We start from the raw sequence: 27,389 nt of genomic DNA, 5'->3' as shown, positions 1-27,389 counted from the left end.
ATGCTGACTTTTAGAGACAGCTGCAAAAATTTAGGTTCACTCATAGATTCTAAATTACGTTTTGAAGCATAAGTTACGGAAAAGCATCGTAAGGCCTACGCGTCGTTGAAGTTGGTATATCAGCAGAGAATGTATTTAAGATTGGAAGTGAAGAAAATGTTTAGCGATATTGTCCCATTTCAATCACTGTGATATTGTGTATGGTTCATATATAGATTGTAGTGACATACGTCGAATCCAAAAAGTTCAAAATTATTGTCTTCGAATGATGTATCACATTAGGAGGAGACAAAGAATTTTCCATAAGCTGAATGATGCGGGATGATGGAGTTTGTTTAACAGACGCAAATTACACGCTCTCACTTTTTACTATAAAATACTGAAATTCATAAATCCTGAATATTTATATAGAAGACTTATATATAGGACAGATGTGCATAACGTCAATCTTCGGAGAAAAAATATGATCTATATTCCTGCACACAAAAATGACATTTATAAAAGGTAATTTACCTACCAGATATCTCTTCACGGCAATCACCTGGATGTTTCCGATTTCTCTACATCATTTCACACTTGAAAAAAATGGCAAAAAACATTTGTTTGAGAAGCAATGAAAAAAGTTTTTTTTTAATATTTCCTTGATTATATTTGGGTTCTATTTATATCCTGGTGTAACTATAGCTATAATGTTTATTTATTTTCGTTGTGGTTTATGTGGAAGAATTGGTTTTAAGACCTAGCATAATCCATTTATTCACCTCGTTATGTGATTTGAAGAATATTTCATGTTATGGTAAATAATAAATCATTATTATTATTAGTATGTCAAAGAAGGTTGCATCTTATGAAATGCCTGACAAATAAACAGTGACAAGCAATTGGTAGGACATTTTTGACTCTATACTGAAGATTACCAAAGCTGCAATTTTATTACAGTTGTAAATGCTGATAAGCGTCATAGAAAATTGACATACTTGGACATGGCTCAACAGACGAGTGATGATTTGAGCAAACTAACTCGAAACAATGAAGACAACACTCCAGTGTCAGATGGATCAGGAGTATATAAGTTGACTCGTGGCTCGTGTCCAAAATGTTATATTGGCCAAACGGAAAGAACTTTCTCCAACGAGGAGGAAAGAACATAGGTGTTGTTCAACCACTACCATGACGTATCATATTTGGAGAGGATTGTTTGAAACTCAGTCATTTGGAATGCACAGAAACTGATAAATTCAATAATTTCAAAAATTTACTGAATTACCAAACAGAATTGAAATTTGCTTTCCAATGTAGAAGATATGTAACTGCTTCATCACATGTCTTTTCAATGAGTTGAAAGAATTTTCGTTCATGATGTTTAACAATTTTTGATAAGTTTTGATCCAAACTGAAGTAAAATTTATAATCATTGGATAGGTAATATGTGAAAGGTCAAAAGTGGCACAAAAGTATTGTTCTCATGTATGGAGCACCGTCCCTAACAATACCCTGACGCTGCTGGATTCCATCCAGAAAAGCCATCTGCCTGATTGAAGACACGAACATCACTTGCAATGTTGATAACATGAAACATCGGAGAAAAGTTGAAGATTTGTCTCTCTTCTATAGATACTTTCGCGGGAGGTGTTCAAGTGACTTGGCACATTTGATTCCACCAAAAACGGTACATTTCAGAAATGCGTGACGGACTGTGGCTGCTCATTCTTTTGAGGTTCAACTCGGTACACCTCAAACATCAATGTTTATTAACTCTTCCATTTGGAGGACTGCGTTCATGTGAAATGAACTTTTTGAGAAAGTGAATCGCCTTAAGGATTTTCCTGTAGTGATGTGTTTTGTCCTTTGAAGAAAAGTCCATCTATCTATCTCTATCTCTGAGGGTAATACCCACCTTCACGGTAAAATTAACTCCCCGATAAGGCATCAGCCATAAAGTTTTACTCGCGTACTTTGTTCATTGTACAGGGTCGCTGATATGTATGGAAACGATCGATTATATTCTAGAGTAAGACAGCTAGCGAAACATTTTAATATACAAAAGTTGAAGGGTTTTTCAAAATCTATCACACCAATTCGATCCAAGACAGCCCAATACATGCACAGAAATGAATTGATCATTTTGGATCATTAATAACACATGTCTCAAAAAGAGTACAGTGATACCAGTCATGAACAAAACAGTAGGTCAAAAAATTATCGATACAGGCGCAAAACTTTTCAGCTCATTGCCAATAAACCTAAAATGTGGGACAAATCCAAAAATGTTCAACAAAAACCTCAAAAAATATATCAAACTTATACCTCGTGCAGAAATAGCTGTAAAAATAGAGCACCAACACGATATTTTTCAAGCTTCAATGTAGTACATCTTCCAAATGAATCTCTCTTCAACTAATAAGTATAATGAGTCAGTATCATGAATTCCAAAATGGTTGCGTCATGTATGTTCATCTTGATAATAAGACTTATGAGTTCTCTGTGTGTCAATTTTGAAAATTACAATGGGCTATATCTCACGAACGAATGCTGATATCGAAAAATGCTTGAAACTGTTTCTAGGATAGTAAGGGAAAAATAAAGTGACATGAAAGAGAACTCACCCCGATCAACCCCCTAGGCCCCACCCACCAAAACACAAAAAGTTTAAATTGCAAATCCCTACTTGTGATACATCATTGAAAATACTTAAAAAAATGATATCCAATGGTATAAATAATAATTGTACAGGGTCAAGCAATAATTGTGAAACTTTGGCTTGAATGGAATATTTATTGAGGTTTTTGTTGAACTACAAATTTATCAAAAATGTCAATACAGTAAATGTTCAAAGTGGGTTCCGTTGTTGTGTAAACAATAATACAGGCTATTGTCAAAGTCTGCACGAACTTCAATATCAGCCGGCTTACTATGAATTTTTTATTTGTAATGCTACTTTCATTTCAAATGATAAGTGTTCGTCGAAACTTTTTTTGTTAAATAATAACTTAATTTGCCGTTTTTGCAAAACAAGTTAGAAAGAATTTCACTAGTTCGGACTTCCATTGTCTACTATATAAAATGATTTGAAATTCCTGAAACAAGTAAAAAAGAATAATTAAAAAAGGATAGCTGAAAATAACAATTATATTAAGCAACAATAAACCTGAAATGAAATGATAGTGAAATAACCTACAAGTAAAAATATAATAATTGAATGAATAAAAATTAAAGGAATGAAAAAAGAAAATAATAAAAAAGTGTAGAGATTCCAAGTCACGTTAGTTCACGACGTTTCGAATGTTGGTATCGGTGATGACTGGACTGATTCCTCCGAGAGATGACTATTTATAGGTCGTTGAAATACTTTCACTTTCTCTGCTTTCCATTTTCCGCTTCACTGATTCCGTGAGAGATGACCGTTTTGGCGGGAGTTGGCCATTTTTCGTTTGATGATGGGTTTCCATATGTTTCGTATTTCTACGCTGGCCTGACTGAATACGTTTTTGGACAACATGTATGCGGCTTCCTTAAATTTTCTCCTAAACCAATGTTCCTCTCTGTGCAAAATCTCAGCTTGGGACCAATCGATTTTGTGTTGATGAGTCCAAACATGGTCTGCTATTCCTGATTTGCTGGTTTCTCCTCGCTGTGTGTGCTTCTTGTGCTCGGCAATGCGAACATTCAATGGCCTCTTAGTTTCACCAATATAGGATTTTCCGCACTCACAGGGTATCTGGTAAATGCAATTCTTGGAATCGCAGTCCGCGTTTGGGGGCCTGGTTTTCGTGAGGCTGCTACGGATAGTGTTACCGGATCTGAAACAGATTCTGATGTTGTACTTGGAACCAAGTCTTCTTATCCTCTCCGAAAATCCTCTGATGTATGGAAGTGCAAGCACTGGTTGTGACGGCTTCTCTTCCTTGCGAGGCTCCTGCTGTCTTTTAGCCAGAGTCTTTTCTACCATCGCTTTGGAGTATCCATTCCGCTGAAGATCATTTTTGATGATGTCTAGTTCCTTCTCGAGACCTTCCTTTGTATTACAGAGCCCAAAAGCACGGTCTAATAAAGTCTTGATGATTCCTCTTTTTGTCAATTGATGGTGGTTGGATTCGTGGTTCAGATACTGTCCCGTATGAGTGGGTTTTCGGTATACAGATGTTTCCCACTTAGTGTCGGTCCTCTTCACCAACACGTCTAAAAATGGCAATTCGTTGTGGATTTCCTTCTCCATTGTGAAAGTGATGGATGGTCTCACGCTGTTGATGTGTTTCAGGAAGGCGTCTAGTTCAGTATTCCCATGGTTCCATATTATGAAGGTGTAGTCAACATATCTCAACCAGACTCGAGGTTTCTTGCGGGCTTCTTCAATGGTCAGAGTTTGAAACCACTCCATATATATGTTGGCTATGACTGGTGAAAGTGGCGATCCCATTGGCAGTCCCTCATCTTGTGTAAAGAATTCGTCCTTCAGTTGGAAATAACAGTTTCGTGGATGAGGAAACAATGCCCAAATACAGACCGAAAACAGGACAACTATGAAACATTGTCAATCACCTTCAAACAAAAGTTGGAAAGATCTGTTTTTTGGGTTCCGTCAGATTCAATAATTTTTGGTTTGTTTGAGACTTTTAAATGTCATTGGTTTTCATCATTTGTACGATCTGTAGGTACTGTCATTCAGCTGTAGTTGTCACGACTGTTTACAGTATACCTGAGCGCGTGGAGATACTTTTCATATTTGTATCCCAGAACCAGTGTTATTTAAAAACAGCTCAAATATTCCATGAAAGGTATTCGAACAAAAATGTAAGTCACGTGTACGTCCGCGATTTAGTGGAAAAGTTTAGAGAAACGGGATCTGTGCAAAATAAAAAAAAGGAGTGCCCCAAGATTACTGAATGAAGCAACCCACATTGAGGTCCTTGAAAATTTTGCAATTGAGCCTACTGCATCAACACGTCAAGTATCTGCAGTGACAGGACTTTCACATGAGTCGGTTAGAAAGGTATTGAAATTACATAAGTTTCACCCGTACAAAACACAAATTTTTCAAGAACTAGGCGATGATGATCCAGACCGACGAATTGAGTTTTGTGAACTCATGACTGAAAAAATTCACGTTGAACCGAGAATAATAAAAAAAATATTTGTTTCAGTGATGAATGTACTTTTATGCTGATTGGTAATGTAAATAAACCAAACTCTCGGTACTGGAATGATGCGAACCCGCATCGATTCAGAGAAGGTCACACTCAATATCCTGAAAAACTGAATGTTTGGCAGGAATATTGGATGATAGTATATAATTGGTCCCTTGTTCATACCAGGCAATTTGAGTGGCGACATTTATCTCGATATGCTAGAAAACACCATCGAACCTTTAATTGTGCATGAATTAGAGAACCAAAGGGACAACCAAGGCAACCTAGCTGTAGACGAAGATTTGCTGCACTTCCAACGAGATGGAGCACCTCCCCACTATGCAGCTCCAGTCAGGCACTGGTTGGACACTAATTATCCGAACAAATTAATTGGAAGGATAGGTCCCATTGAGTGGCCACCGAGGTCATCAGACTTGGCGCCACCTGAGTTTCTTCTGTGGGGTCACCTCAAGTTAGTTGTTTATAAAACTCAACCTGCGTCACTTGTGGAATTGCGAGAAAGAATTACGCAAGCATTTCCACGAACGTGCAGTTTTCGCTAGCTGTCTCACTTTAAGAAATAATCAACCGTTTCCATACATATCAGCGTATATCCTGTATAAAATTCACTTCATTGAAATAAACAACAAAAACTCTCGTAATAACTCTGCCATTCCTTCATTGCTTAGCCGAATGAATCCGTATCAAAACAATGAATGATGACTGGTGTCGACTGATAATCGTTTTCTCAACACCCTGAATGGGGCGTTAATAAATGAAGCTCTAACGTCAAGGTCATGACCCATAAACATCCCTTCAAACGTACCAGTGACGTGAAACGTTTCATATTAGAGTCGTTGCATTACTGTCCCTTTTGTACACGACCGAGTGTACATAATGTTCCATAGTTTCTTTGTGGAGGTTCAGCGCTATTAAAACTCAGAAATGTGGAGCGCATGATGAAATTGCGAGTTTTGAAAGTGATTTGCTGCAGGCGAGAGGTCTGAATTTTTTTTTGTGTCATAGCCACCACGATTTCGCCACCGATAGGAAGACAGCTATAGTATAAATACTATTGATTATGTTGAAGATGATGTCCACACATACATTGAAAAAATATCTGAGACATTTTTTCAGTATTGTTTTGAATTAAAAATTCATCCAACACCCAGATAATACCATAAGGGCTCAGATGGCTATTTTAATGTAGCTTCATATCCCAATAATAATTCAATCGGTCGGTAGCCGGTCGGTTCGACGTGGATGCTTTGTTTACTCACTCAAATCGACCACCGTGTTGGTCGGTGGTTCAAACCCCAAGCTGAACGATCGATTTTCACTTGATATCGTCCAACCCGTGTTGGAATCACACGTTGAAAGGTAAGACCTCGTTAGTCCTTAGCTTGCACAAGTTTTGACTCCTGAGGGTTGTGGTTCGTAGGGGTGCGACAGCTGATTAACGGAAAAACAGATTTCACATTTCAATCTACTGCGTTGTGGTATATACTAATCGATAGAGAATTTTGCACTCTATGAATTGATGCTATTCATCTCTTTCCAAATTTCAATATTTGTATCTTTCCAGCGTCAATTTGAACAAAAGCGCTGTCGACACAGCTTCAAAAGGTAAGCAGACGTTTGGCAATGATAGTATTGATAAACATACTGTTTGATGTTACTTCGTGAAATTTCGTTCCGGAGATTTTTGCCTCGAAGATGAGCCCCGAAGTGGTCCATCTACAGTAATCCAGATTGAGGATTTGAGGACCCTGGTGGCGGCTGACCCATTACAAACGGTGGGTGGGATGGTGAAAACTCCCATCCCGTTTCTGATGGTATAAAACGTATTAGATGTCACCATTCTAAGAAATGACCTCATCAAAATGTATTTCCAGCAAGCTGAGCATGGAGGAATCAACAATGCTGTTTCCCACACTATGGGATATAGAAAAGAGGATATGCATGAACTCCCAGCCTCCAGAATTGTATGGATTATGCAAACTACACAAACAAGGACATCCAGCCAGACACGTAGTATTATTATATAGATGTCACAACCAGTAAGTTGTCTAAATTTTCAAATTCAAGATTCAGAGACGTCACAAAATTCAATCCTTCAAACACAGTTCTGAATTCAGTAGACCTAGCTGACGAATTATCAAATTTGAATAACGAAAATAATATCAAACTAGTATCACTCGACGTGAAACACTGTTTTCTATAATTCCAACAGACGAATGTCTTTTTTTCGTGAAATATACATTAGATAAGAGTAATTCAAATCCATATATAACTACCGAATTTTGCAAACTCATTGATACATGTCTTCAAATATAATAATAATTTTTATCTACAAAACTCAGGTCTCCCTAAAGGCTCACCATCAAGTCCCATTTTGGCAGACATTTTTATGAACACACCAGAAAATACCCGCATCCTTAATAAACCATTTTCTCAGAAACAGATAGTTCAAACAGACAAATTATTTAGTTTTTAAACTTTCTCAATAGTCTGCATGACAAAATCAAATTCACAGTAGAAATCGAACAGAACAATGAGCTTAAGTTCTTAGATTTGAATATTTCAAGAGTCACTAATGGTTTTCAATTCAATATCTACCGGAAAAACACGTTCACAGACTGTAGAATTCCCTTTGACTCTTTCAGTTCACTCTCACATAAGTTATCCGCGTTCAGGTATATGGTACACAGAGCTTTCGCAATCCCTTCATCTAAAAAAATTTCCAAGATGAACTAAAAATGATTAAACAAATTGTAGTTAACAACCAGGTACCAATTTCTCTAATAGAAGAGATTATAGCAAGTAAAACTCATTCATAATCATACCCGAACTGCAGAAAACGCAATATATAGTCTAATCAACAAGTTCAAAAACATGGAAAATAGAGATAAAGGTCATAAAAATATGAGCGATAGTTCATTCGATTCAGAATTACCACAAAAAAATGTTTTTGAAGGATTTTGATCCAGGTAAAAAATTGCAATTGATATTAACAAAATAAGATTAAAAACAATGGTATTTACTTTTTCGTTATTAACTCAAAAAATATTAATATTTAAGCAATTTTGAAAAAAGCTCGTTGGAGAGGAGGAAGTTTCCAATAAAAAAGTTATGACTTCTGAAACTCTATCTCCATTATTTATAATTTTAATTTGACGTTGAAATTAGGGTTCCGCGCGGCTGTTACGGTATGCGCGCGCTGCCGCTAAAGAGAGTTCATCAAAAGAAATAATTTTTTTATAGCATAAAATGTCATTTTGAAAATAATAAAAAATTCAGTATCCTCTTAACACTTGAATGAATCGAGTCCTATAGAAAAAAAAGTTTCATCGCCATTTTTCAAAAAGTTATTCAATTGTTAACTAACAAGTTTTTTTTCCAATCTCCGTTGGTATAAAAAATGTGATGAAAGGTATAAAGAATTGGTCTATAAATTTTAAACTTCGTGGAGCCCTTTTGATATATATATATACTTCATATGATCCTGCTATAAAAGTTCATAAAAATTTATTAATTTGTTACTTATGATTTTTTATAACAATTGCAAAATGAAGCATGTAAGAATTGTTGGTGAACATTTTTTGTTCAATTGATATTTTTAGCTATGCCTGTTTTCACATTGAACCATGGCAGTTATTAACATAGGATATGAATGTTTTACGTAATTTGTTCATTAAATGAACAAATAGAGAAATTCAATATTTTTGAAGAAATTTTTTCTGCTATTTTGTTGTCTAGAGATAATTATGATTTGAAAAAAAAATTTCCTAATTTTAATTTTTAGTTGTTCAAAATCGATATTTTTATATTTCGATTGTTTAAATAATTAGTTGAGAAATAATTTTGCTTTTTCAAATCATAATTAACACTTTTGAATAGTTTGAATAGAACTGGCCGATACTTGATGAAAATCCATATTTAAAAAACTAATCAATAGAGTTTATTCTATGATTTTCACTATAAGGGTTTTACAAAAAACCGCGACACGTGTTTCGCTATACAATAGCTTCTTCAAGCATAACTGAGAGTTACTTTTAAATTACAACCTTATATACTATAACCTAGTACCTATTCGTCTACCTAAGTGATACATCTACCAGAAAAATATACTTGGAAAAGTCAGGTATCAATACATTTTTCGAAAGTCTACCTGTAAATATACCTAACTATTTTTACCTGCGAATGAACAGATTCAATAATGGCGAATTATTCAATTCAGTTTGATCGTTCATAAGATGTTGAGAGTTTTTGAATTTGTTCATTTCCATACTCTCCAACAGGTTAAGTTTCAAACCTTTCTTCTGGAAATGGAGGGGTTCGTATTCATTGTTGAACTCATGTACCTCTGAGATTAGATGACTGGCATATGTGGAAATTATTTTTCCGTTCTGGAAACTATATTTGTGTTCCTTCATGCGGGATTTGAACGTTCTTCCAGTTTGACCTATATAAAACATCGGACATGACCCACACGATAATTTTATACACTCTTGATTTTTCTGAAACTGAACTTTCATCTTTGTTATTTTTAATGTGCATGCCCAAGTTGTTGTTGGTTTTGAAAGCAGTATTTACACCTTTGCTGTGCAGAAAATCTGAAATATTTGTAGTGGGTTGGCCTAAGTTTCTACTCATGTGAAATTCTCTGAGATACATACCTATAGCAGCCCACGATGCAAAATGGAGATTTACTCAAGCGTCATTAAGACACATTAGGTTGCAAAGCTTAGATGATAAGAAGAAAAAACTGTTATATAATATATACCTTTTCATCGGTGGGGGAAGCGGCTATAGATCTTCAAATATGTAAGAAAATACTGTTGCATGGACATTATAGAAAAATTAAATTTTTTTGAGCATTTAAAAAAAATATTTTCTTATAAATACAAGTATTCTACTAAAAAACATGCACTTATTTATTTGCATGCCATTTCTTGAGATTTTCAATTAATTGAGTTCAATGAATTTGAAAAAATAGTATAAAAATATTGCTTTTGTCAGATCAAGCGAATCCCAGATAATCGTCAGATTATGAGACAGCACGTCCGAAACATAGAGATGAACCATATATATCTTAATCTGACACGCTTGAGTATTTCAAAATGGCGAATTTTGTTTGGAAATTATAATAATGGCCGCGAGTTTGCGTCAGATCGAAATTGTCACATTATTGAATTAGAGCTTTTTTTTGTTGCACTTAACGCCCCCTTAGAAAATCTGACGCGCTCGAATAATTTTTTTTTACTTTTAACCCTTACGTACAACCACTCACATCATGCAAACGATCAGAATAACATACCAACATTATTAAAAATACGTAGGACATTGATGCTTTTAATATCTGACGCGCTCGAGTATGTCCATGCAACAGTTTGTTTTACATATTTAAAAATCTATAGCCGCTTCCCCCACCGATGAAGGGGTATATATTATATAACATTTTTTCCTTTTTATCATCTAAGCTTTGCAACCTAATATGTCTCAATGATGCTAGAGTACCATATTGCATCGTGGACTCCCCTGCCATTGAGAGCAGATAGTTGTTGGTTCACAGATGGATCGGAAACACCTTCCGGTTCTGGTACAGGTGTTTTCAGTCACAGACCCAGGACAGAGGTACCAACGTGCCTAGGAACCTATGCGACTGTATATCAAGCGGAAATTTATGCTATTGAATTGTGTGCGGAGAGATTGGGAGAATCCAACCTCACACACAAGTCAATAAAAATATTCTCTGACAGTCAAGCGGCGTTGGAAACTCTTGGCTCCTACCGAGCAACGTCTAAATTGGTAGCAAATTGCTGAAAAACACCTCTCCTCAATAGAAAAATTTAATATCACCTAAATTATACCCCTTCCAATGATTCTATGTTGAAACTGTCTAGCTCCTCCCTCAGGACTCATCATTTATATTAAATTAGGTGAGTTATATGTCTCCTCAGGCAAATCGGGCGCAGCTTCATTATAATCAAAGTGATTGCTTTTATAAGAAATTCTATTATGCAAAATAATTGGGGAACGCGGGATTGCATCAAGGCTGAAAAAATACCGAAACCAGACTACACGCAATAAACGTTCGTATCAATCTCGTAACTATCATTTCTACTCTGTGGAATTCTGTGAGATACAAACGTAATATTTGAGGAGAGTTACTTATGGATATTAAGTGGATGGAATTAGTTCAGTTGAATAAGTGAAAGAAATGATTACCTTAAGATCTCGATTACTTTAAAGAATCCATCACAATCTATAAACTATAGACGCTTAACAGTAATAAAAAAATTTGCAAAATATTTCAAAAATGTCCATAAACAGATTATTAAACTGCTTTGACAACAACAAAAATCATTTGCATCTCCCAATACCGTGTTAAAAATCACACGTTAAAAAGTAAGACCCGTTAGTTCTCAGCTCGCACAAGTTTATCAACTTCTGAGAGTTGTCGTTCGTATGGTGGCGATAGCTGATTAACGGAAAAACAAATGTTTTAAACAGAATATAGATTCAGGGAAAACTTATCAATAGAACAAGCTGCTTCCGAATTAACAAATGAGTTAGTTATTCAACTGGTTGCAGGATCAGAAATAATTTTTATCTCTATTTTCAGACCTGTGAAAGGCATTTGATACCATCGAAAATACCATACTCTTTTAGAGATTGAAAGACGCAGGAGTAAGAGGCGTTGCATTAGATCCATTCAAAGATGATTTATCAAACAAAATACAGAAAGTGAAAATAAATGATTCTCATAGAGATCCACTGCCTTTTGACAGGGGTGTTCCACAGGGAACTTTCATGGGCCCCATGTTATTTTTACCGTATGTCAATAATATTTTCAACGATGAAGTTTCGGAAGAAATTTAACGTCCTACACTGATGATACGGCTGAATCATTCGTAGGTGAAACATGGAACAAAGTATATGAAGAAGCAGGAATTGTCTCATAATAAATTCACTCTTGGCTGAGTACTGATTACTGAGCCTCAATCTAGACAAAATAAAATTCATAACTTCCTCCTCTACAAAAAAAAGACCAACCAAAATTTGTTCTTGCCCTGAATAAATAAAATAGAATCAACTAAGTACTTGGGTATCGTGATTGATCAATCACTACGCTGTAGTGATCATGGTTTATAACGCCTTGGGTGAGTCAATCATACGCTATTGTATTATTGTTTTAGGGGAGATTATACATGACTTCCTTACATCATCAATTGAAATGTTTAGAAAAACTCGAAGATATTCAATTTCCTTATATGAAGAAACTGCGTTATACGTCTATTAATGCTTAATATAGAAAATGAGTAAACCCATTGATATTGTTATGTTTTTCTCCGTGAGTTGACCAATAATAGGGAATGTTCCTCCTGACGAAAATCAAGTAGTTTTCACAAAAGAGCTCTAAAACAACGCATTTTGAGCTTATCATTTCAACCTTTTTCTTTAAAAAATTATTAAAATACTTAAAAAAGAGGAATGGAATAATGCATTCAACATTTAAATGGATTCGTTTCTATTTCAACATTTTGCAACAAAACTTCAACTATTATTCGCATGTCTGTCACCTTACTAGATCGCTTCGCGTACTGCACTATAACTTCCACTTGACTGTCGATATGCTCGTGGCTAGCGTTTATATATAGTAATCGAATACGCTCGGAAATTTCGCCGGAATTCCATAGAAATCGGTAGCATGATTCTCGCTACTTCTAGTGCGGTAGCGTAGGCTCTTAGCTACGTCACGATTGAATAATGGCTATCAGTGGCGACCGGCATTATTTTCTTAAGGGAATTATTGAAAACACTACCCCCTTCCCTGAAGTTGCTCGCCCCGAACAACATTCCAATAGGTGACGTCACGATCCATGTAAGGACTCAGCCTCTCTATGTGGACCAGTTTAGGCTTGTTTCTGGGTGACAATTGGATTCTGTACACCAAATCGTTTATCTTCCATGGTCTCTGTAACTTGGGACACAAACCTTTCCGACGTCACATTGCATTGCCCTACTTGAAGCTCACTGGCAGCGACTTTTTGTTGAATATTATCTCCATCCTGTCGCTGGAGAGCTATAATTTGGTCCTGGAAAATTCGTGTACAATTTCCAGTCTCTCCTTCAGATTATTCACATACTCTGAAAGAGGTAACTCTTGAGATTCATTGAAAGGACTACCACACAATATATCTATCGGAAGTTACAGTTCCCTGTCAGTTAGCAACATGGATGGTGTGTAACCTGTCGCGTCATGTTGATAGTTCCTGTATGACAACAGAAAAAGAGGAACTAATTTATCCTAGTCTCTTTGATTTTAGGAGACAAACATCGAAAGGTAGTTAGTGATGGTGCGATTATTACTCTCGACCATTCCATCGGATTGTGGGTGGAGAGCAGTTGTTCTTGTCTTCTTCATTTCCAACAGAGTCATCATTTCTTTCCGTAAATTCGATTCGAAGTTACGGCCCTGACCCGAGTGTAGTTCTTGGGAATTACGTTCTGCAACAGAGTTTCTGCCACCGTTTCAGCCTCTTGGTTGGGTAAGGCTACTTCTTCAGGCCATTTGCAAAAGTAGTCCATCACAACCAGGAGGTACTTGTTACCGGATGTGGTCATAGGGAGTCGTCCCAGAATGTCAACTGCGATTCTTTACGATGACCTCTTCCCTCATCAGAGGCTGTTAATGACTGTAACATACCATGGTCAGGTGATTCTTCAACTTGTCTGTCCGTATCTCTGGACAAGGGACCCTTACAGGTTGCTACTATCCGGGTCAGAGGAAACCCGAAACGGCTCTCTATCAGAGCTGTTCATAAAGGAGTCTCTTCCCGCTACATCATTACGTCTGGTGGGAAGTTCTTCTTCTGGTAGTTGGGTATTATCGTTCTTCTGGCGTTGGCAAAATTTTAATCCGAATGTCAGGCATGGTCTTCTTGAGAGGTTAGCTGTGTTTCCGTGACTCTTTCCTTTCCGATGTTGAATTTCGAAATCGTAAGTTTGTAACTTTTCGATTCACCTGGCTATTTTTCTTTCTAGTGTTCTGAAGTTGAAGAGCCACCAAAGTGCTGAGTCGTCTGACCTGATAAAAAATTTACGGGCATATGAGAAGGAGTAGTAGTGATCCACCGCTTTGACCACCGCGAGGAGTTTTAGTAACGCAGTGATTTTTTGGACGTTTCCTAAAATAGCTAATGACGACTTGCCAGGATCGGTGCGCTGGTCAAATGTCTCTTCAGGGTAGCAAATGCTTGCTGGCAATCTGAGGACCAAACGAAGGGTGTTCTCTTTTCAGTCAAGCTTTGCAGCAGTTTGGCGATTTATCCAAAGTCCTTCATGAAACGCCAGTAATAGCTACAGATTCCAAGGAAGCTTCTTACGTTGTGCTTGCTCTTCGATGTTGGCTATTCTTGCACTGCCTTGATTTTCTCTGAATCTGTTTCAACTTCTTCTGAAAACACAACGTGTTCCAAGGAATTCACCTTTTCCTGGAAGAGGCAGCACTTTTTGAGATTGATCTGCAAATGAGCATTCCGTCGTCTCATTAATACACAAGTTTGACAGATGTTCCTCGAAACTTTTTCCGGCAACTGTAATGTCATCAAGATAGACTAAGCATGTTTACCAACTAAGTCGTCTCAACACCAACTCCATCAAGCGCTCAAATGTTGAGGGTGTATTGCAAAATCCGAACGGCATAAACATAAACTGGTATAATCCATTACCGGTGAAAAAGGCAGTCTTCGCTCCAGATGTCCTTAACAATGAATCAAGCTTCGTCTTGCTTCGCGAAGAGAAGTCGTCTCGATGATTGACGTATGGGTTTGGCATCACCCGTATCAATGCGATGTTGAATTAAATCCGTTCGACCAATAATTTTGCCCTTAACAAACATATTGTTTTGTCCCTCCACGAATCGGGTGGCCTTGCATAGTTCTTCTTCAGACAGATGACTCCACGTCTTCTTCAAAGAGTCTATGAGTCCCTTCGTGGGTTGTTGAGCACGCTGTAGAGGAACGTTTTGTTGACTCCTTTAAGCTTTTTCTGAAGCTCCTCTTCAAATTTTTTTTCGACACCCTCAAGCTTCCCATCGACTGTTTTTTCTAATCCCTCCTCTGTTGTCTGAAACACTTTTCCAAATTCCTCCTGAATAAATTCCTGTACCTTTTCTTTACTCACTTGGGAAGATTTTAAATTTTCAAATAAATGAAGGTACATCTAATTGTCTTTTTCTTGTTTTTCTCGAATATTTACCAGTAATTTATGATCTTCTTCATTGTCTTTTCTGTTTTTTCTGAATACTTAGTAGAAATTTACGATTATCATTTCGACGTGATCGATTTTCCTGTCTCCATCGTTCATCGTTTTTATTTTGGCCTAAATGCTCTCTGCGTTTATCATTCACCACCAGGCTCGCTTGCAAACCCTGAAACATTTTCTCTTACGTCAAGCTTTTCTATTACATCGTTATCAACACTCCATATTTTCACCATAAAACAGAAAAATTTCGATCAATTATTTCATTTCCGACACCAAATGTTACGTTTTTCCCCGTGGGTTGACCAATAATTGACTACACTGAATAATCATCAAACTTCACTCTATTCCACTTTAAATACAATACACTTCAACTAAAACTTCAACTATTATTTGAATGTCTATTGCCTTACTAAATCGCTTCGCGTACCGTACTTAACTTCCACTTCAACTGTCGATATGCTCGTGGCTAGCGTTTATATATCGTAATCGAATGCGCTAGAAAATTTTGCCGGAATTCCATCGAACTTGGTAGGATTGTTCTCGCTACATCTAAAGCGGCAACAAACATCGTACATTCGCGCACTAATAGCTATGTCATGCTAGTGGCGGCCGTCGTTATTTTCTTCGGGGCATGATTCACAACAATATAATCTATCACACGCATAACACACGAATGATGGCAAGCCAAGTTATAAATATATCACGTTGCAGATTGACTCAACACCAAAAATTTACTATGGTCTCAAACTATACAATCAGCTACCTGCACATATAAAAAATATCATTCAGAGGATTCCTACACAATATAATCAATGAAAGAAGTAACATTTCACCTACATAGGTCACTGTCCTCACTCTGCAGTAGCAAATACGGATTAAATTATAACGAAAACACTTAATTCGTTCATAATTACCACTTTTCATCACGGAATGGCTTGAATAAACCCATTTCATCGATGACAGTAAGTAAATAACATTCATTCGCTTATTTGGTTGAATCCCTGCCATAGGAATCTTGTTTAAATTGAAAGGGTATATTTTTAGAAGAGATTAATTTTTAGGAAATGAAGTTTTTGGCCTTCTACTTCTCTATCTCAATACGGAAAACGTGGAAATCTTCAATATGATTTGCAATCAATAGAAGTAATATTCAAAGTAAATCAAGTTGTGTTGCCCATTTTTCAGATATCCATATAGAATGAAGAAAATAACTTTTGTCCACTTGCTAGAATATTATTTGTCACGTCCCGTTTGTCAATTCGTTCCAAATCTAAATATTGCGTTGTGCACACAAATATAAACATACGGCTTTTCGAACATTTGTCAGCGACCGGTACTGGTGAAACCATTAATATAATTCGGAAGTACAGCTCGGTTCGGAATTTCTAGACCAATACTAATCATCATTGTTCCATTATTATGGAGGAATTTAACGGTGCGGCATGAAATTCGAAATAACAATGGACAAGATTCACGTCCTCGTTAATTCAAGGACAATAATTGCACAACGAGTTGGTTCCTGCAACAGTCAACTATAATCAATCTATAGACACATCTTCCTCAAAATGATATATGGATACATCTTCTTCGAAATGCATTTATGTAGAAATGTGTTTGACTCGACATGAGTCAAAATGACAGTTTACTATCCGAATTTGGAAAGTTATTTCAACTACCAGGGGGGTCCCAAAAGTACCCGGCCGACCTAGAGATGCCAGTAGTTCAGTGTTACTATTTTTCGAGTATGATCATAATCTTTCTTATTAGTCAGTGGGCTATGCTTAAAGACTGGTAGTAAACAAATCTAAAGAAATGAACTTTAAACGTTCAAGCCAGTCTCGAATATACCTATACAGTAGGTTAAATGGACTGACGCCTATCAACTACTCCCTTGACTAATACCACGAAGGGCGTTGGATTATATCCGACAGGCGTCAGTGCAGAAATCTTCACAGAAAATTTCCTACATATGCAATTGGCAATACAATTGAAAAAGTCAACCTTCAATTGCGGAACAGGCACACTTGCAGACCGGTTTCGGGCTCATTAGCCCAGTTTCTTGTATCAAGATAGAGAAGTAGAATGCCAAAACGTTTCTTTTCCACAAACTATTAGATATTATAATTTTTTTTCAGTTCTAAGGACGCAGACAGATTTTTATCTCCGAAATGTTGGGAAGTATCTGTTCAATTCTCAGTGTTTTCGATAGGCGACAAGTTAGTTTTCCTTTGAGAAAAATACAGTGAATTGACACTGTGAATTATTGGAGTTTGCCTTTTTGACACCTGTCAGAGATCTTCATTACAGTTTTTTGGATCATGGAAGGTGATAATCTATGGAAAAAAGCGAGCGAACAACAAAAATTCATTCCAACTAACATCTAACATCTGACATGCAGTTGGTTAGTACGTCGTCCACTAGATGGAATGACATTTTGTTGTTCGCTTCATCCTGGGAAGATGAATTAAAATACTCTGAAAGAATTCTGATTTTCAATTATGGAATATCATTGACTTCAGGTCGATGATGGCTACTATCTTGCACTGATGAGTGACTAATAAGCCCGAAACCGGTCTGCAAGTGTGCCCGTTTCAAAATTGAAGGTCGACTCTTTCAGTTGTATTGCCAATTGCATATGTAGGACATTTTCTGTGAAGATTCATGCAGTGACACCTGTCGGATATAATCCAACGCCTTTCGTGGTATTAGCCAGGGGAGTAGTTGTTTTCTGATAGGCGTCAGTCCATTCAACCTACTGTGTAGGTATATTCGAGACTGTCTTGAACGTTTAAAGTTCATTTCTTTAGATTTCTTCATATAATCGTCAGATACTAGTGAACAGAATTTTTGTTATAAATCAATGGAAAGAAAGTTCTATAGAAAACCTTCAAATATAGATTCACCACCGCAAAATCATGATATTCGAATGTGAATTCGAGTATTCAAACTTTTCCACATCTCAGTACCAGTAGATCACACTTTTATAGTAAATCTGCAACAACATACCTGACATTTCATTTTTATTTTCACTTCTGCTCGATACAAAATTTCTGTTTCCAAAATCACGTAATAGTTGACGTATTACGGTTCCTCACCAAATACTGCCATCTATAAATTTTAAGTGCTCTGTTGTACATTCATTAAGGGGATTATTGAATCTACAAGACACTTAATCATATCAGAATTAAGAATTAAGAAAGACTGAAACCGCATGTTCGTGTATATAGACTGATATCGTACAAACTAAAAACAAACTCATAAAAGTCTTAGAAGAAGTTTTGCCTCATCTTTCAGCTTACAAAGTTAGGCTTCAAGTTTTGAGAATTCCATTTCCACGAGGTTATCCATTATATAATTGTATCAGAATCTAATCGAATCAAGAACTCGGTCGTGACGGATTTTCATTAACCGTAGGGATATTTCAAAACTCAATTGAATATCCAGGACAAACTTTTGCTGTACATTTTTCAATAATTGAACATTATATTACTAGGTTATGACCTCACCTCGTGAATATTCAACGACTTCTCATTTACACCCCTAATTTTAGCTGTATCAAAGCAACCACTCATTCAATATTCATCGTTCAGTTCCAACTAACTGTCACCTTCTGGTGTTTGGCGTTAACTACAGAAAATACCAGTTGATTCAACATCAGAAGAAATGGTCTATTACGTTACATGCAGAGCCTAATGAATATTGAATATATCTAATGAACAATTTTTGAAATATCAAAGACGGTTTGGAAAACAAGTAGCGGGTGATTCCGGAATATATAAGTCAAAAACCACAAATTCAGGCTTTCAATACTCATAGTTCCACTACACCGGGTGTGACACTGACTCTTGATATACCCCCTCTTTTTTCATTTCATGAGCTATTTTACGGAATTCAAAGTAATAAATATGCTCATTTTTGACGTAACTGAATATTCCCTTCATCTTTCGGTTTTTCTGCAAATGACATCAAAGTTTAATTTCTGAATGAAGCACCCTGTACACCAATACATTTTTCAAAAATCAACGTAGGTGGCCTCTAAGATCACCTGACTCAACCCCTTAGACCTCTTCCAGGTCCTCGCGGATTATCGGAAAAGTTGCTATGAAACAATAAAACAACCAAATCATCTTGAGGAACAATTTGTTTAGGCCAGTCTCAACTCCCTACACTCTAGGTTAATGGACTGACACCTATGAGAAAACAACTACTTCCCTAGATAATACCACGAAGGGCTTTGGATTATATCCGACAGGTGTCAGTGCAGGATTCTTCAGGGAAGTTATTCCTGCATATGCTGCTGGCGATACAACTGCTGCAAAAGATTTTCAATTATTGGAACACACTTGTAGACTGGTTTCGGACTATTTGGCTACTCTTCAGTGCAAGGTAGTGTCTATCATCAAAATAAAGTCGATGATTTCCGATAATTGACAAACAAAATGTTTGTCATCGCCCCATTTGTCTGTGACTGAGACTGGCGTGAACAAATTGTTCTTTTAGATGATTTGATTTTTAGGCAGTCTTCAAGTATGCCCACTGACTATATGTGGAAAAAAAATAAAACAAGATTTGGCGTTTCAATGAACTGTTGGTAATTAATTACTGAATACATTGTCGGAGATCATGTCGATGAAATAAGTTGAAAATTCTTCTTCATGAGTACATTCATTGTGCCAAATTCTGGAAAAATACTAAAGAATCAACAATCAACGAGAGACTGTACCATGACGCTTAAAGTAATTTCTCTCACGATATTGCGATTTGCCGACTTTACCAATGCATAAGCTGCATATCCATTTTTATTACACGCTTTATATTAGCTTCACCTATATGTGTGTATGTATGTATGTATGATTGTATGCATGTTTGTGTGTAATTCTCAAGATCGGGATCTGTATTGACAGAATTATTGGCATTATTGCTTGATCTATTCGCGGGCAGATGGCGCTGTTCGTAACCTTATGATTCTATAGACAATGCTTATTGATATTTCTTGATCTATTCGCGGGCAGATGGCGGTGTAGCTAACTATCAAATATTGCTTAATATATTTGCGAACAGATGGCGCTGTACGTAACTATCAATTATTGCAATCAAATCAAATCAAAATGTACTTCATTATTGAAGATGAAATCTCATTGACAAAGTGTTACTATTCTAAGAAATATAAGATACACAACTTAAAATATATTGTCGAAGATAATATTATTGTCAAAGTGTTATTATTTTAAAGAATATAAGTTATACAAATTGAAAGTAATATTTGAACATTTGGTGATTTCAGCATTTTGGGGTGAGAAAGTAGGCAGAAAGTGATAATATATATGCTACATATTGAAATAAATAATGATAATAATTATAATGAATATTCTCATGCAACACATAAATGAATATAAAAACTATAAAGCATAAAAATATAAAAGTGAATGGATAGAAAATAACAGTAAGAATCAACTTCGCTTGAGCTATTCGCGGTCAGATGGCGCTATACGTAACCTCCTTGATAGGTTGTTCAAAAGGAAATCAAAATGAAAAACATATTTTAAGAATTATAAGTGTTAGCAAAATGTTTTACTACAGATGAAATATTTGAATATTTTCAATTACCCGTGATTCAGTACAGAAAAAAATTTTGAACGAAACGGAAGATAAATTTCAAAATCTAATTCGAATATTTGATAGCAAACTAGAATATGGATTTCAACAATGAAAACTTTATCGTGAATTGTACACCTGAAAAATTCAGTTACTTGAATATTTCAAAAAATCAAATTAGAATCAAGGTGCTTGACATATATATCAAATCAAAAGATTGATTTGAAAAATAAAATTATTCACTGAAAAAGCGGAAGCGAGATATGACCCCTATGTCGTAAATGAAGGTTATGAATATCTGTCCTATATTTTATTTTATTGTAAAGATATAGGGGACACTGTTTATTGATTACTGCATGGGTTAAAATGAGAAAATGAAGTTTTCGACGATCATTTTTAACCACTTTGCGGATCTTAGCTTGTTAGATATTGGATCATATTTACGAATACCGTAGATCAATCTGAAACATGATTCCTGTATTTTTTCTATAAGATTGATATCGTTATGATCTAATCATGGTCCATACAGAATGTCACAAAAGTTACAGTGACTTAGGACAAGTGTATCACTTAACGTTTTTTTAAATGATTGTCAAAGAACATGTTTATGAGGATAAAGCATTTTCAATGAACAATAAGCCTTTTGAAGACAAGACTTAATAAGTTTTCTGAATCAAAGTTCTGTATCTAAGTGTAAACCTAAATTCCTTGCATCACTTGTAAACAGTAACTCTTCATTTTGAATTTTAATTCTCATAATAATTTCAATGTGATGTTTTTTTTCCAAATACCATTACTTCAGACTTGAGTGCATTGATTTTCAACTTATGCGCATGTGATACCTCTACTAATCGGTTTATATCTCCAGATATTACTTTTTGAGTCTCAAACCAATTTTCTGGAGCGAATAAGTGATACAGTTGTTTATCATCAGCATGAAAGTAGACTTCACAAGTTGTAATGCTCGAAATGAAATTACTTGCGTATATACTAAATAGTATGGGGCCAAGTATAGACTCTCGTGGAACTCCACAAGTAACGTTTTCTCTTGCTGACTGACCCACAGCTGTGTCCACGTATTGACTCCTGTCCTGTAGATAATTGCACATAAGACTAATAGCACTGTCCGAAAAAACTTTAAAGTGTAAAATAGAGAGTAAAATTTCGTGGTTTATCGTATCAAATAATCTAAGAGAATAAGAACAGTTGTTTTTTCTCCATCTGTCTCTAAATAATATCGTCAACAATGTTAAGTAAGGCTGTAGCACAACTATGTCCCAGTCTGAACCCTGATTGTTCAGAAGGCAATAAAGTATATTTTTCAAAACGCCTAATTCAAAACTTCATAAATGAAGAAGAAAATGGGGTTGTATAGATGGATAATGAAAAATGGATAATGAAAATAGCAAATGATTTCCACAAGGAAATGTATGAAATATTGAAAAAATTGATAATAATATAATGATTCATAACAGAAAATATCATTTTAGATTTTTTGTCATCTGGATTTTGCTGAAATTTTTCATATTTGGCAAATTATTGTTTTGTTATTTGATTGTTCATCAATATTTGATCAGATATTTGGAATCTTCAGATTTTCTGGAAGCTTCATTGGAAAGTTATATTTGTCACAATAATTTTAGAAAATCAAATTCGAGTATTCCAATTAGTTATTTGACAATTGAAGTTTGTACATCAATGATATGTCTAATATGTTTTTCGATTCGTATAAATCATTAGCTAATCCTTTATAATCAGATATGAAAAAACATTTCGAAACTTTATTCTGACATATTTGCTGCTGCTTCTCAAACTGAAACCAATTACTGTAGTTTGAAATGAACTAAAAATAATAATTACATTTTGAATATTTTTGTAGTTCTGAAAACACAAGACATATCATAAGCTTCATGACTATATAGTGGTGCATACCTGTATCCTTCTTGGGTAAAATATTCGAACAGCAAAAACGTTCGCATTACGATAAATTTCTTGTGAAATGAATAACTCTCAGATCTGTAGGTGTATAAATAATTTCTAAATTGAAAGGGAAATATTCTCAGGAGAGAATAATTATTGAGAAAGAGAGTTTCTGGCTTTCTACCCCTGGGAATGTTCCCGACAAAGTAAGAGAGTAATTGTTATGACTTCAAAATGAACTATATACAAAGATGAGTAGTTCAAGCAAAGAAGTAACTTTCAGACCCGAAGGAAAAAACACTCTCGAAACAACTACTTCCGTATAAACATCAACGCTGGTGTTACTTCGAGATTCATACTGTCTCCAACGACTTATTGGAAAAAAACAATAATCCAATATATTGCTTTGCTGACGACACATCTTCACTGCACATCCTCCTGCTCCATATCTTCACTGGCAGCAGGAGGTTGCATATCTCAATGAGAATCTAGAGGTGATTTCGGATTGGGGTTAAAGTAACCAGGTTCCTTTCAATGCCATGGAAACCCAGGCATCGGTTTTCTCCGAAAAGATAAAAGTCTCTTAACTGGATGTGATTATGTCAGAACAGACAATTCCGCTTTCTGCTCAAATGGTTGGATGGAAGAGCAATATCTGCCTCAATTCATGATGTGCAGATGTTGATTTCTGGTATTTGTTAAGTTAGGTTAGTATCTCTTGTACTTGTAACCTTTCAATAAAAACATTTATTATTATAATACTCATTATTATAAGTTTGTGGGGGGTCGAAATTGACACCAATATGTTTTGGCAAAATCATGTCGCTGAAATTGCAAAGGCTGCTCCTCAAAAGTTCGAACCAGAAAACTGTACACACTTTGGATGCTTTATATAGCTCAGATCAGATCTTCTTTGTAGTATTGCGCTCATGTATGGAGATCCGTCCCTAAGCATACCCTGAGGTTAATGGATTCCATCAAGGAAAGACATTCACCTAATTGGAGACACGAATATCACTTGCAACCTTGATAGTCTATAACAGTGGTCGCCAACCTCTTCGATGTGTTGAGCTACTTTGTTAATTTTGGAATAAACAGCGAGCTACCCACACGGAAGCCACGTAACGCAACGTAAATTAAATAATCCACAGTTAATTTATCATTATATGTATTTATTTTACTATTTAACTGGTAATACATAATACATAGGTACTGATAATAAACTAATAACAAAATAACTAATATTACTAGTACGTACTTGTTCATAACTACTTTCCTACCTATCAAACGAAGGTGTTTGAAAAATAAACACATACTTTTATCCAGCCACAACGGCATGTCACGTATGATTTAAAAATAGTTGATAATAATAACAAAAAAGTCACGCACTATCATGAACATAAACATTGAAAAATAAAAAAGCACGTTCAATGAGAAGGCTGACACTAAGACTCGTCGATAATTTTTTTAATGTTTGCAGTATAATTTGATGCAGCCATTCGAATACAATTATCCAAATGTTCATCTGTAAGTCGATTGCGATATTTGTTCTTAATAAACTTCATATTGGAAAAAGAAGATTCACACCAATAGGTTGAACTGAATAATGCTTTCACTTTCAAGGCAACACGGCATAGAACTGAATATTTGTCTTTACTTACAATAGGCCAGATACATTCAGTACTTGAGACTAACGATTTTAAGGCTAAATCATTTTGAAACTCAAAGACTTCCATTTCTGTTGCAGCGATGTCTTCGCCAAAGTTCTGCATAACACCAGTTGCAAACTGTTGGATATCAATTTCCATAAAGGGTGAAACAACAAACTGCGCTACTGAAGCCATTTCATTGAAATCCTCAAAACGATTTTTGAAGTTAATCTTCAGGGTAGAAATTATTTCTACATGATATTTGTTGTCATAGGGTTCTAATGGATTTTGAGATATTTTTTCAGTTGAAGTGAAAAATAAACACACTCATCTGAGTCAGTTCTTAACTGTGAAAAAATATCATTGCTCATTACTTTTACACGTCTCATCACTGTATTAACAGAAAGTTGCATAGATTTTATAGCTGAAACTATCTCGTCTTTGTAAAAACGTCTGTTTTATCATTTCCCCGTCTTCATAAGGTTTCTTTTTTTGTGCAATTATCTGGGACACACGGTACGATGCTTCAGTTGCAGCCTTATTTTTGTCGACTGTTCTTAAAAATATTGATTGTTGTCCAATCAACTGCTTCTTTAACTGTTTCAGTTTTTCCTTTCTGGCGGCAGAATGTAGTGGGAATGATTTTTCAAAATAAGAATGTACAGTTTTATGATGTCTCTCAATATTTCCTTTTTTAGCAACGGAGACCGAAGTATTACATAACAAACACACATTTTTATCTTTAACTTCTGTAAAAAAGTATTGTTCTTCCCATTCCGAATGAAAGTGGTATGTCTTTACCTTCTTACAACTGCTTGCCATGATATTATTTTTGTTGTTCTCTACTAACCCAACCGCTGGACGTTGATTACGCGTTCAGTTTCAAACTAAGCGCAATGTCGCCGCGCCGTGCGTATTCATCCCGTTCAAAGCAATCCAGATCGTTCTCGAACACTAACGCGCTGGTCCGGCTGGTCGGTTCTAGCCGATTCTAGCTTGATGGCGTCAGCGGCAGATCGCTCACCGCAACGTTGCCGCTGTTTATGTATAATATTATGACAATTAGATTTTTTTGTGGAATTTTCGGAAGCTTCTCTGATTTTTGCAGTTTGTATTTTTTTAAATTAAAATCGTTGTGACAGCTACCAGAATTGCCTCCGCGAGCTACCGGTAGCTCGCGATCGACAGGTTGGCGACCACTGGTCTATAAGATCGAAAAAGTTGGAGCTATTCATTGATAGGTAATACGGGTGAAAGCTAGTGCAAGATTTGACGAAATAATGAATGTGCTGGGTTATATTTGAAAAGTACCGTTTCAAAAGACTTCGTTTCGATGGGGTGAATAGTGTCGATTTGCGCGTGTGTTAATAGTAACATGGCGAGGGCATCTTTCCGTCTGAAATCAAAATCAACACATGAGAATACTACAATAAAAATACTACAAACAAAAATAATATGTCTCAATGGTGGTGACGTCACAGTCATTCATGAAACTTCGATTTTTCCCTCAAAATAGAAAAATTTCGGTGTTATTCACTGATCAGTAAAGCATTTTTCAATAGAACTAACGAAAGATATTGTTTTTTCTGGAAGTGTCAAGGTTTTTATCTCATTTTCATACATAGTTAATTTTTTCGCGAGAAATATTTGATAATAGGCAGTTGTAATAACGAAGTCATGATCAAAAATTAAGAATATTTGCCACATTATGATAACAGATCAACGAATTCAGTAAATCCCAACAAATCACGAAAAGAGCCTCTTTGAGTCAAAATTAGTCATTTATAATTTCTATAAAAATTGTAACTCACCCTTCCATTGTCGAAGTCTCTTCCTACGCCTATGGTCAGTCTTGCTTTCGCCTTCATAGCGTCACTGAGTGGTATTTTAGCTCGCTTGGCCTCGGAATGTGATTTGTAACAAAATTCCAGCATCGCTACGGCCATGGCGATAAAAAGCCCAGCAATGAGTATGTAGAATATACCAGCAACGTTGCTCAAGGACAACTCATTTCTGGAAGTATCCTGGAAAAGAAAGAAGCCATGATTGCAGGATAGACTGAATGATCAAACGTGGTCAAAATTATTATGTGAAATATATCGAAGAATTCTTTGACTATGAAGGAGTGAACATTATATTTTTGTAATCGGAAAACAACAACTGCGTCAACGTCACAAACAAATAATAGATTCAATGTGATTCGATAAAAAATTCGAGAAAACTGACAAAAATATAGAAATATTCAAAGAACTATTTTGTTATCAACCAATAACAAAAATTGTTCAGAATTGAGGAGGAGGAATTGGAAAAGTAGATGAACAAAACAGTAGGTCTTGATACCATGACTCAGTCAGAACTCTGAACAGAAATCCTTGCAAATGATATCATTCCATTTTTCATTGTTGGTGTATTGAGAAGTATGATCATCTTGAACTTCTTTATATTAATAGAGATTCAGCTGAAACAGACAGCATGGAAATCGATGATTATATTCATTTTGTAGTATAAACAAGATGGGGTATTTTGCAGCCGCAGTTAAAGATTTTTTTCAGTTATCTATCTAGGTATGTGTATAGGTAGGCACTGTTGAAGGTAATCTGATCTACAGACCTATTTCCTTTCGGCTTTCTTCATGAGCCCACTCATAGAAATGTTTACCTGATTCTTTTGATATGCATTCTCCAGAATTCAAAGTATACACTTGTATATGAATAGTCCCCCATTCCTCTCAACCTTTGAAAGAAACAAGACATCAAGGTCGGACAAAATTTACGATATTTCAATCCGTTTTGAAAATATTTAGGTTCTGAAGTTTCTGTTCCTACTA

At 35.8% G+C, this 27,389-nt stretch overlaps 1 protein-coding gene across 1 annotated transcript in view; it reads right to left on the bottom strand.

The window, feature by feature from the left end:
- The window catches only part of LOC111502371 (Glutamate receptor IB), a 112,134-nt gene that overhangs the window by 9,020 nt on the left and 75,725 nt on the right, over positions 1-27,389 (bottom strand). The window contains exon 14 of the mRNA XM_023156445.2: positions 26,374-26,586. Within this exon, the coding sequence (XP_023012213.1) occupies positions 26,374-26,586 (213 nt within the window). The remainder of the gene's footprint in view (positions 1-26,373; positions 26,587-27,389) is intronic.

This window comes from Leptinotarsa decemlineata, unplaced genomic scaffold (genome assembly GCF_025532065.1).
Source record: "Leptinotarsa decemlineata unplaced genomic scaffold, Ldec_3_MD MMD2_tig00001719_RagTag_RagTag, whole genome shotgun sequence".
NCBI lineage: Eukaryota > Metazoa > Arthropoda > Insecta > Coleoptera > Chrysomelidae > Leptinotarsa > Leptinotarsa decemlineata.
This window is presented reverse-complemented; position numbering and strand designations above follow the sequence as displayed.